The 12,122-nt window shown below is 46.2% G+C and overlaps 1 protein-coding gene across 1 annotated transcript in view; it reads right to left on the bottom strand.

Moving 5' to 3' along the window:
• The window catches only part of zzef1 (zinc finger, ZZ-type with EF hand domain 1), a 31,745-nt gene extending 19,632 nt beyond the window's left edge, over window positions 1-12,113 (bottom strand). Inside the window, exons 1-28 of the mRNA XM_030100541.1 lie at window positions 11,584-12,113; window positions 10,969-11,113; window positions 10,663-10,857; window positions 10,351-10,534; window positions 10,046-10,245; window positions 9,056-9,266; window positions 8,805-8,921; window positions 8,075-8,253; window positions 7,743-7,841; window positions 7,573-7,664; window positions 7,332-7,477; window positions 6,961-7,066; window positions 6,598-6,816; window positions 5,399-5,490; window positions 5,076-5,299; window positions 4,836-4,969; window positions 4,687-4,757; window positions 4,473-4,587; window positions 4,218-4,383; window positions 2,312-2,433; window positions 2,095-2,217; window positions 1,697-1,866; window positions 1,521-1,602; window positions 1,225-1,426; window positions 990-1,123; window positions 657-897; window positions 472-551; window positions 284-374 (exon numbers count right to left, since the gene is read on the bottom strand). Coding sequence (XP_029956401.1) covers window positions 284-374; window positions 472-551; window positions 657-897; window positions 990-1,123; window positions 1,225-1,426; window positions 1,521-1,602; window positions 1,697-1,866; window positions 2,095-2,217; window positions 2,312-2,433; window positions 4,218-4,383; window positions 4,473-4,587; window positions 4,687-4,757; window positions 4,836-4,969; window positions 5,076-5,299; window positions 5,399-5,490; window positions 6,598-6,816; window positions 6,961-7,066; window positions 7,332-7,477; window positions 7,573-7,664; window positions 7,743-7,841; window positions 8,075-8,253; window positions 8,805-8,921; window positions 9,056-9,266; window positions 10,046-10,245; window positions 10,351-10,534; window positions 10,663-10,857; window positions 10,969-11,113; window positions 11,584-11,997 — 4,354 coding nt within the window. The 5' untranslated portion in view covers window positions 11,998-12,113. The remainder of the gene's footprint in view (window positions 1-283; window positions 375-471; window positions 552-656; window positions 898-989; window positions 1,124-1,224; window positions 1,427-1,520; window positions 1,603-1,696; window positions 1,867-2,094; window positions 2,218-2,311; window positions 2,434-4,217; window positions 4,384-4,472; window positions 4,588-4,686; window positions 4,758-4,835; window positions 4,970-5,075; window positions 5,300-5,398; window positions 5,491-6,597; window positions 6,817-6,960; window positions 7,067-7,331; window positions 7,478-7,572; window positions 7,665-7,742; window positions 7,842-8,074; window positions 8,254-8,804; window positions 8,922-9,055; window positions 9,267-10,045; window positions 10,246-10,350; window positions 10,535-10,662; window positions 10,858-10,968; window positions 11,114-11,583) is intronic.
• Window positions 12,114-12,122: the final 9 nt, after the last annotated feature.

Below are 12,122 nucleotides of genomic sequence, written 5' to 3'. Positions count from 1 at the left end.
TTCCCGGTCCCTCGCGCTGTCTTCTCCCCCGTTAGCCGTTACAATGAACAAACAACGAATTAAAACTAGTCAACAACCTGAGTAACTGTGGAAAATTAATCTTAAAGTCAAATCCTTAATGTGAACCTCCTGAAAGCCTGGAAGAATCTGTCAATCATTATAGAGCTGTTAAGAGAATTACTAAATAAAGTTTTCTTAGAAATTTGCTACGGATTGGAGCCTCTTGCAGGCCGGTTTTCGCCCACGGGCCTTATGTTTGACACCGCCTGGCTTTAAACCTCACCCAGCGTCTCCATTGTAACTTCATCCAGACCTCCTTCCTTCACGTCGGGAACATTCATTTTGCCAACGAGGTATCTCTGCTTCATCTCCAACTGACAAGAAACAAAGGCCCCCCCTCCCAGTTTAATGGTTCCGTAATACAATCAGGATCCCACAATCAAATCAAGAATCCCCGTCTCCGACACTCACCATCCATGTTCGGATGCCGTCGGCCAGCGAATAGACCTGCAGAAATTCCTCACTCAGGGAGGACTTGCAGTCCTGATTAACTGCTCACGCCGAGACAAAGCAGAGGGAAGAAGTCCATCAGGTCAGTCACGCTGTGTCACAGTGAAGAAACGCAGAAAAACGGAAAGAACGCGTCCAAAAATTACCGTAAGTTTTCAGTGCCAGGTTGAGGGCTGGTGTGTGGTACACCATGGCAGCCCAAATAGCATTCACAGCCTGGTCTGTTTTTGGCCCACTAGCAATCTCATTCCTCATTGGCTGTTTTCTGAACGACTGCGTGAGCGTCCTCATCAGCTCCGTCCTGCTGTCCGTCGGGTCTTGGGATGGGTTCCAGCGGGCAAAATCCTCCAGGAAGCACATCAACTCATCAAGAGTCCATGTGTTCATCTGCAACAAAGCAAGGCGGCGCTGGGCTTTAGATGTTCCTCACAACCTCATTTCGCCCTATCAGGTTAGAAGATAATAAAAAGATGGTTTACCTGGTTTGTGGTTGCCTTTAACCGGCTCTTTTCCCTTTTTTCACATAATCCGTGTCGCAGGATCGGCTTCCATAAAGGTGAGGACTGAACATGAGACGCTCCTGCTGGTGGCACTTCCTTTACAGTGCGGATCTCTGCAACAGAGATCAAAAACAGCAACCATCACCTCAAGTGTTTGAAAGACATGCGGGCCTTTGAAGAGAAAAGTTGCATCCAGAAGCGCTCTGGAGCTCACCGTGAGGCGATTTCAACGCCAGAGTTCTGGATGCAAGGCGGCCCATGAGGCGAGCCACGAGGAGCTGCAGGTCGGACATCCAGGAGATGGTGATGTCTGGCAGGCCCAGGGCGGTCACCGTGAACTTGTAACCCCACTCGTTATTGCTGCTGTCCGAGTGGAAGAGGAACTGCAGCTGAGGTCCGGCGTCGAACGTCACTTTCTAAAAATACGAGCAAATACGAGTGTGTGAGGGAACTGAAAGAGGTGCGCTCCTCTGCGTAAAGATAATGCAGTGTTTTTTTTCTCCCGCCCACCTTTGGCCACTTTTCTGTTCCAACCTTCATGTCATAGCGGACCTTCCCGCCTCTCGAATCAGTGAATTCTAAGTAGTCGTATCTGTGGAAGTGAAGAACATGAAGTTAAAGTAAAAGCTTCAAACAAGAACAGGAACTAAAACCAAAAAAACATTTGGATATTTATCAGTGGCCACCTCTTCTCTGTTTCACAGCGTTCGTCGAACTCCACCTCGAACGATGTCGCGCCGGGACAGGCGAAGATGCTCGTCTCGTGACGACTGTTCTCGTAGTTGTGTGGGGACTCCAGGTTCCAGGTCCTCAGGATCACAGGCTGCTGAGGCTGGTGCCAGCTGTCCTGATCCGCCTGCAAATGACAGGTTTTACAGCAAATGTCTGAAGCAGGAAACTAGAATATGAACTCTTACATTCCTATTGATTCACTGCTGACTGGATGCAACCGTGTAATTCTTCAAAATCACAACTCCTAAACCAGGGCTGTTAAACATTTTAATTCAGGGTCTATATGGAGCCTAATTTCATCTTGACTGGGCCAGACCAGTAAAACAATGTAGGATATTCAATGTGGACTGACCTTGGAAAAGATGTCTCCTGTGTCACTGGACAGACTTTTGAGAAGCTCGACCAGCGAGGAGAAGCTCTTCAGCAGCACACTGTGGGGGATGTCCAAAGAGCACAGCTCCAAGAGGAAGATCATCTGTCAAAATGACATTTCTCGATCATACACACTCTGATCAGGCCTGCACTGCACTCTGGGATAAAGGGAGTCGAAAATCATCCGTCAGTCTTACCAGCTGCCTGAAGACGGTGGCGAGAATGGAGCTGCCTAATTTTTCGGTAATTTCAGCACCTGTGTATCTCTCCAGTAGGGAACCCAGGATGGTCTTGATGCTTCCCAGAAGCTGATCCACATCTGTTAAAGCAACACATCCTTTGTTATTTGGTTCTGGGGGAAAGAAATATATCCAGTCAGTGTCTCACACCAACCTGGAAAAAGTAATTCACAAGCTAATTTTTTCAGCACTGGGTCACTGTAATTTCCCTCGGCCTGGAATCAATCAAAAATCACTCTCCGGCCGCTACAGCAGCTCGCAGACAAGAACCGACGACATGGCAGAACTTCAATTTTACCGTCCCTTCATTAGCTCCAGGTTCATCTGAGGATTGATTTTAGGATTTTGCTGATCACTTTTAAAGCTGGTCTGGATGTGGCCCACTCATAAATTAGAGAAATATTGATTCTGTGTGAGAATGTTTGCAGTCTTAGAGCCACAGATGGGTTCCGGGTGGCTTCCAAACTCGTGATTAAGACTGGTCCCACTTTCGCCATCAGGGCCACTCAGCTGCAGGACGACCTGCCAGGAAGTGAGACTGGCAGGATTTTACAAAAACATGCAGCGTCGTCTGTTAATTTTCTCCCTCTCTAACTCTGTTAACTTCATTTTATATAAGTGTGCTTAACTTGGCCTGTATTTTTTTTCCTTTTATCTACATTTTTGTTACACTTCTTAATAAATTGAAATAAAGTTATTTGCATTTGTATTTATGTTGAGTTTGATTTTTATAGCGACTGCTTGACGTTGATGCTTTTTCTCTTGAAGTTGTAAACATAACAAAAGCCATGTGAGGTGTTGCTGGAGTCTAACTTGATCTGCCTGTTCAGTCTTTGTCTCATCAAAACACTTCAAAGAAGCAGGAATAGTAAACCCAACGATGACTCACGCTCTTTTCTGCTACACAGTGATGCAGTCTATGTGAAAATCAGGTAAAAGCTATTTAACTCAATCTGCACCTCGCAAAAAAATGGCTGGAACTCCAAAAGCCAGGTGAAAGACGGAATGAAAATGAAGCGACTCGTTACTGTCACCCAATGTAGAACAGGAGCATGACGGGAATTTTAGAGGAAGATGATTTGCGCCTCCTTTGGTCTCTCATCTGCGATTGGTGTAATATCCTGCATTCTAACCATATGTTGAGCGAACTGTAAAAGACGCAGTGTTGTGATTTGCTTTTGACATGTGTTCCTGTTTATGTTGGAAAAATGCAAAGCCAAATAAAATAAGCTCATAAAAGACGGGTACAGTTCAGCAAACTAAATATAGACTACTAATAAACAATACATAGCTTTCATCATTTCAATAGGCTTCAAGTTTTTTTTTTTCTAAGCTTGGATATGAATACAATATGAAGAATATATATAATTTGGTTTTGTTGCTCGATATCTCAGTTTATTTCCCTTTGTGATGGGCATTCCCCATGGGAAGTTCCACATGAATGCAAATAAAGGAATGCATATAAAATCCACGTAGAAACAATTAATCAAAGAAAGAAATGTCTCACATTTTGAAATGATTGACGTTTACACCTCTCGGCGCCACAGCAGAACAAAAAAACAGGACAAAGAGCAGCTCACGCCCTGGTTAACACCTGTTTGCCCTCCAGCAGGCACGACAGGTTTATCAAAACAAAGGCAATCAGAGTCAAAAGGACTTTCTTTAGTTGTTACCACCCTAAATTCATATTTTGCAGACCATAAACAATGCAAACCATCCACTGAGAAATCTATTGCCAGATGGCACTACTCTCTATATCAAACTATTTCTCTTATACTCTACAAGTCTTGTTTACTACATTTTGCTAATTTTGAATTCTGTTCCTATTAAAATGATCAGAGGCGGTAACTGAACAATGTCTCACATTTGAGCAGGATGTCTCTGGCCAGCTCCATTGCCACGGCTGTGGACGATCCTGTTTTGAGCTGCAGGTAGCACCAGGAGAGCAGACTCCCCTGCAGAGCCCAAAACAAGGAGAGCAGCACCGCCCTGCTGGCCCCGCTGTTCTCATCCACCATCATAACTTCACACTGAGAGGGGAGAGGAGACACGGAGGAACGTCAGGGAGAAACGAGACGGAGCGTGTGATCTGAAGAAGAGGAGCAGGAGGAACGCTCACCTCTCTCATCGCCACGAGCAGCAGCGTCTCCATGACTGACAGGATCGGGCTGATGTCGAAGTCTGAGGGCGCTCCTTTCGGAGGGAGCAGGAGAAGGCCACTGGGATCCCGATCACTACAGATCAGAAAAAAAGAAAAAAATAATAAATCGTCTTTTGATTTGAAGCCAATTAGAGAATGAAATGAAGTGAATGTTGGGCTCGCTCGTGCTTACCTGAAGTAATTACAAAGAGACTCAAATGTCACCTTCACCGACTGTGGCTGATCCTCTTCAGTGATATTCTTCTATAATTAGACACATTATCATGAGTGCTGTTAAGACGACGACAGCAAGGATAACAGCAATTATGATCGTGAACCCACCATCATGTGAAAGAGTTTGTCCCGCCTGACGTGTTTATCAGGGAAGAACACAGCTGCTCCATTGAGAATGGCTTTGACGGCTTCCTTGTGCAAGGCCTTTTCCACTGACGTCTCGCCCTCCGGACCGTCCACAACTGCACGCAAACAACACAAGTGTGTAACACAACACTGGCTTTCACCGCGTCTCCTGACAGAGACGACAAGCTGCTGGCATCTCCACGGAAGCAGTCACGTTCTTACTGTGGCACAGGTGGGTGTAGAAGTCCCACACGGCCTTCATACACTCATCTGGAGGTTCCACGCTGGTGGATGTGGAGGGGGAGGCGGCGGCGGCGGCGGCACTTTCTTCCTGTGCTTTGGCTCCGTCTGAAGCCCGCGGCTGCAGCGGGTTGGGCAGCATGGGGAAACAGTTCTGCATCAGCTGGAGCAGAAGCACTCTGCTTTTAAGCACCTCCTCTCCCTCACTGAAACGGAGAAGCATGGCAGGTTTGACACGGACTACCGAATCCCATCATGCTGAAAGGTTCTTCATACAACTGCAAGTACAGGATAGCAGCACTCACATCTCCCTGAGTTTACTGTAGAAGGCCCAGAAGAGGCTCAGACTGAGGCCACCGAAGTCCAGAAGATACTTCTGCTTGAAGTGGGAAGAATCCTGCAGGAAAAGAACACAAACGATTCCAGTACGAGGAGAGGAATCCAGCAGAAAGCTGAAGTACCCACCTTCAAATTCCTGATCTGCGGAAATATTTCAGACAACTTCCTCCAACTTATAAACATCATTTCTGGCATAATAACATTGTATTTTAGTCTTAGTACATGCTTGCATTACCATAGAAAAATATTTGAAAGTGTAGGCTGCGACAGAATACAAGACATGAAGAGTTTCCATTCACTGACAGATTCCAGAGCCAGTATTTCAACTAACTTAAAAAAACTGAAACAGTATTTCTATTGTAATAAGATTTGATATCTGTACCAACTCGGCTCAAGTGAAGAAATGTGTGCCTTATAGTCTCGAAAACTACAGCAGAAACACTTAACATTTGATCACCATTAATTAGATTTATTGTAATGTTTCCTGAAGGACACAAGAGGGCAGTGTCATCAAACAAAGATTACTAGAAATTGTGAAACTAGAGAGAAAAACAAATAAGCACCACTTTGCATGCAGGTATGCAGATTTAGTACAACAGAAGATCAACAATGAGGTGCTGAAAAGAACTCTGATCGGTGTTATATTGAATTACCATATTGCTCCTGTGCTTTTTGTTAATTTAGTTCAGCACTGTCCTGCTTGCTGATGTTCAAAATTAATAAATAAAGTAGTGACACTTAAAAAAAAGGTTTTTCTTTATGTATTTATACATTTCTTTGGCACACAACTAGCAGCACATTATTCATCCTGCTGTGATTACTCCTATTGTAATATTTTTATAAAACAGTTCTTTATGGAATTTGGTGAAACATTTTGGTTACATATTGCACTTCATTTTTAAAAATGTCAGTGTTTCTTTAACATGCTGCTTCACTGCTGGCATTATCTGTGGATATCAGAAACCAGCTCATTTTGCAGGGAAACATGCTTACTGATGTACATATTGTAACAAACTTGAACTTTGGATGCGTCTTGCCCTTTGCCCTACATTTACTCTAAGTTAAGGTAATCTGTCACAAAGGTTGCTTGTAAAATTTATTGGCTCTCATGATGATTAGGAAAAACAAAAAATCAGTTAAAACTCCGGCAGAGATGAGTCGTTACCATGTCCCGGGTGAGCTGCTGTATGAAGAAGAGCGTCTTGTTGAGCAGACAGAGGCCGGAGACGGTATCCCGGTCGAAGCGCTCTCCCTCTGCGCTGAGGTCGTCCAGGTCTCCGAGCCTCTCGGTGCCGGGACACAGGTAGCCGCTGATGCTGAGGGCCTGCACGCCCAGGCGCTCGGCCGAGTCCTGCCTGGTGCACAGGAACTTCACCATCAGGAACTGAAAGGAAAGACAGAGGAATCAGGCGCAGTGGAGGTAATGTAGCTGTAGTGCAACGCTGTGTTGAGGTGTGAAATACAACTTTAAATAAAATGAAATGAGAAATTGATGAAAGGGGACACGGTGAGAGGAAGTGCTGTGTACCTTTGCAACGCGACACTGCTGCAGCTTGATCTCCACATCATTCCAGTCATCCTCCAGCTCAAACCAGCCAATGGGCTCGTCCTCACACTGCGTTGGAATCTTCACACTGCAGGTCAGGTGACAGCACGGTGTGTGTGTGAGCCATAAAACACATGAACCGGGGAGGCAGACCTCTAGGCTACCGAGGAGGATACGTAACGCAGACGGGCAAACTAGCAATGTGGGATTGATAATACCGCTCAACACCGAGGATTTCATTTCAGTGTATTCAGCCACGTTGCTACAATTTGAAGCACTGTTGTTTTTTTCCTATTAATACAGTAAACCTCAGAAGGATAAACAGCTCCACAAAGGTTAAAAAGCAGTCTCACTTGTCTTGGACGAAATCTTTGTAGTCCGTGTAGTCCCAGACATCGTACTTCTTAAACCTCTTAAAATGCTTCTCTGCATCAAAAGGGTCTTCGTCCTTGTAGGCAAACACCAGGCCACATTTTGCCCCAATGGCTCCTTTTCGAACCTTGAGAGAGATAATTATACACATGGATCGTCCATCACCATCTGACTGAGCCGATATTTGACTGCATTAGGGAAAAAAAAATCAAAGAATCTTACTTTAATCTTCATCTGAGTGACCTGGAAGTTGCTCTGGTCCTCTGTGGACAGGATCACACTCGCTTTCTTCCTGCCGCTTTCTGTGAGGAAACCTGAAGAGGAAGCAAATACAGTAATTTACGGTAACCTGCTCATATTTTACCTGAACTGTAAACTGAGCTCAACTGTACCGTCTCCGGTGGAAGACTCTACGAGCATGTTCTCCGGTCCGGATTTCTCCTCTTTGCTCTTCACGTCGCAGGCCTGCAGATGCAGCTGGAGGGGCTTTCCTGGAAGCAGATCCAATCATTTATCATTTTGTTTTCCATCGTACTGCAATTTCACTTTTACTCAGGACGGAAGTGGGCAACTACCACGCCAAGGTGCTGCATTGTAACAGAAGGAGCAATTTTCCACTGCACTGTCCACTAATGCATCCTCTCCGAGCAGGCTAAGCACTTTCTCTGCGAAAGTCTCAAATGTCCACATGAGAATGAGAGCGAAGGCATACTGTTCACGTTACCATTGCGATAGAGCAGCCGCAGCCAGACGGAGGCCATAGAGGCGATGAGCGGGGAGGCCTTGTACTTGGTTTCCAGATGATCACTGATGCAAGACAGGGCCTGGAGCACCTTAGCCACGCTGCCCCTGGCCAGGGCGAAGGCCAGCAGGGTCAGTTCGGCATCAGGACTCACACAGCAGCTGCACAGGAGCAAAGGATGACATGGAAGTTTGAATTAATAGGATTCTTATATTAAGAACTTATATCTTTTTTTTTTTTTTTTTAAAAAAAAGAACTTATATCTTTAAAGAAAAGGCACTTTTTTTATGTCAAGCTAAATATAAAACTCAGTCATTCTAATTTCTCTCTTTGATGACAGTGGAAAGCTTACATTTGTATAAATAGACTATTGATGGCTCTGATTTAATTTAGCAGAACTTTAGACAAATTGTGTCACAGAGTGGATCTCTCTCACTGGCCACAAAAAAGGAAAGGAAGGCTTTCTGGGAACCGATGTGGTAAATGTACACATGAACAGACTACTGTACTGTACTTGAAAAAGTCTTAATATTCAAGTTGTTTCTGTTGTTGACTCAAATGAAAAAAAAAAGGAAAAAAAAAACACATGTCATGTTCCCACTCAGCCAGTGACTCGACTGCAGCCTGACTTCGCTGCAGTGGCGTCAGGATCATGAGCTCAGTGTGATCATGTTGAGTGAGCGGGTTGATGTAATCCCCTGCGGGTCCTTACTCTGCTATCCTGAGGAGAAATCCGTCCACCTCCTCCAGGATGTTCAAAGAGAAGAACTTGGGGAACTCTGCGGAGGCTGGTGTCAGGGACAGAGGTGGCATGTGCCGTAAGGCTTTCCTAGCAAGACAACCAAGCAAAGTATATTTTTAACATGAACACTGGGCAAATAGATCACACTGGAGTCGATAGGATAAGTACTGAAAGATCACAATGTCCACAGATGGTGACAGGTACACTTGTCGATATCTTACTGTGTACTCTGAAGGACAGTGTTGGCCAGTGCGGGGTTCGTTTCCATGGACGCTGTGACCAAGGATGTGAGGAGAGACAGGTACCAGATGGCCGAAGCATCCGAAACAGAAACCTCTTTACTCTTGGTAATCTGATATCCCAGTGTCTTCAAGCCGTGAATCCGTGTGTCACAGCCGTCGCTCAGGCACCTCTTAATGCTGATTTGGATGTCTGAGATTAGGAAATGCGATAAACTCAGTGAGCTGACTGACGGAACACATCACGTAAGAATGCCTCAACCTATTCGAGGGCCACATAAGATGTTGATTAAGGCAGACACACGTGAAACAAATCTCTTCTGTGAAGAACCACAAGAAGCTTAAAAGCAGAAAAACCATGAAAATTAAGTTAAATGTTCATTTTGATCCAGCAAATTATTTGAAGGCACAAAACACAATGTGATCTCCAAAACAACAGAGTGGAAAAACTGCAACCCTCTGAAGTGGATGAATGACTGGAAATGAATCCGAGTATTCTAACTCACTGCCTTTATATACAGAGCTGTGTGTGTTTCATTAGAGGTGCTCTCAGCTATGTTGCCCACTTGATTCTCAACAGACTTCGCTCTCATTCATGTGGTATAATTCTTTGCAAAAGTTCACTCATGAGCGCCAGTCCTCATTCAGTGTGGGTAATCAATGCCAAACAGGGAGAACGGGTGGTTCCTCTGAAAGTTTTGGAAAAACCTAAGCCAGATGACACAGTTGAAAAATACTGGCTCTAGACATGATAATCTATTCCTTTATTCCTGACAAACGGATCCTCAGTCGAGGTCCTCAAGTGCTCCACTATCTGTGCACCCAGTGATGCTCCTCTGTGTCTGACACCTTGCTTTGTCTCCACCAAACAGATGAGAAAGACAGTTTCTTTGCAAGCTGCAGCGCGGAACACACAAAGCCAGGACAAATAAACACTTTGCAAAGCAGACAAACTGGCAGATGGCGACTCACAAGGGTGTGTGATGTTGGCATTCTCCAAAAGAACTACGTAGCCGGTGACAGTGCTGGGGATGCGGATGTCTCTGATCTCCTGCAGGGAATGGCGGTTTTTCCCCACGGCCACTGACACCAGCTGAGGCATGTAGCTGTGGTCGTTAGAAGCCACGGCGATGGCCAGGCGTCTCAAGACCACGTCTGGCTTCATTTTCAGTCTACAAGCAGGAGAGAGAAGTGTTTTAACCTTAAAAGAAATACATTCACACAGGCCTGAAATATCAAGCTAGAAAGGGTCAGGTGTATAAAAAACCCAAACTTGCCTGATCCAGTGAGAGCGAGCACTGCCGTCTGACTGCCAGAAAGATGCCGTCTCCCCATTTGTCATCTTGTAAATATCAGCAACATTGGATGAAGCTTCAATTGTGGTGTAGCACTGCGTGACCACCTTGACCTTGTCTACATCTGGATCACGGTCCAGCTCTGCTCTGTACTGAATATCTAAATCTGAAAGAGATTAACACAAGTCAAGACATGTGCAACACTCCAAAATATAGAGTGAACTTTACCTGAAAAATGCATGAAATATTTCACAATAAAACTGATATTTATCACAAGATTTCCCTCATGCTCACCCTTCTCTTTCTGTAAAAGGAATTCCAAGAAGTCCTGGACCACACTGGACCTCATGGTGCAAATACTATTGTAGCCCTCTAAAATAGGGAAAGGGATGGCACTGCTGGGAATACGATTTCTGTGTAGGAACTTCAGGATCTTGGAGGCATGTGCTCCTAATCGATCTTTGGTCTTGGAGAAAATATCAACAAAACCTGTTGAGGGAAACAAATTAAAGAACCAAAGACACGGTGATACTTGGCGTTGTCTTCTCTTTACACAAATTAACTTTCACTCAGCCCGGTAAACAAATCAGACAATCATACCTGGGGTTAGGGAACACGCCTGCAGCTTTCTGATGACATGACTCAGCTCTCCCTGGAGGTTTGCTCCATTGGTGCTCTTCAGCGTGAACAGCATACTCTCCACATCCACCACACCGTCGCCCTCGGCATCAAACTGTCCAAAGGCCTGAGGCGAGAGACATGGGCCAAACACTGACTCCACCAGTAGATTCATTTTTGCATTACCTCGTCATCAATTATACTCCAGGGTAGGGTTTTGGCAGGGACTAGTGTGGCATTAAGCATTTGAAGCACAGTGTCAGTGTAGACCACAGCACACTGTGCAACTCATTCATCTGCAACCTTTGAGTGAACCAACAAATGCTGGTCAGCAGATAACAAAGCGTGTGTTGTGGATGAGGGGGCCGGGGCTGGAAACCAACCACCGATAGTGAACCTGACAAGCTCAGGTCGCAGGTTCACTCCACACCCTCCACGTCACACGTTTCTCTGGCTCACTGTCAAGAAACTAATTACTCATCGTGGATGGGCGTGACAGAAACAGGAGCGACAAAAAAAAAAAAACAGGAAAAGTCATTTTAAATCACGATAACCTCGCGGCCTGCAGTGACAGACAAATTCACTTTGAGTTTGTACCTCCTCACACTCGTCCCTCGGGGCGTCCCTGCTCTCCAACATCTCGCAGAACTGCTCCACATTGACGGACTCCTCTCCGCGGTTCAGCCGGTCCTCCAGCCACCGCATCAGGACGCCTTCGTTCCCGGCCAGGACGGACTCGTGAATGGCCACGCCGGAGTCGCTGATGCGAGCGGCCGCTTCCCGCAGTTTCACTTGCTCCAGGAGCACCCCGGGGCTGGGGGGTCCGCCGGTGGCCACGGCCACGTTATTGGAGCCTCTTCCGCTTCTGCCAGAACCGGAGCCTCCGCCGCCTCCGACACCGCCGCCAGTGGCCGCAGAGGCCGGACTGTCTTCCGCGAAGCCGGGACTCTCCGTCTCTATGTCCTCGTCGTCGCCGCTGGCTCCGCCGCAGCCGCTCTCCGCGTTTCCCATGGCTGTTTCACCGACCTAAGTCGCCCCCGGAGATCCGTGCGGCCCGCTGGGTGTCAGTTTCGAAACGGGCGGACCGGTCGGTACACAGACCGCTCCGACGATCGCCGACCGACAACTCCGCCGCT

The sequence above is a fragment of the Salarias fasciatus genome, chromosome 10, assembly GCF_902148845.1.
Source record: "Salarias fasciatus chromosome 10, fSalaFa1.1, whole genome shotgun sequence".
Classification (NCBI taxonomy): Eukaryota; Metazoa; Chordata; class Actinopteri; order Blenniiformes; family Blenniidae; genus Salarias; species Salarias fasciatus.
Note: the sequence above shows the minus strand (reverse complement) of the source record. Positions and strands in the feature narration are given on the sequence as shown.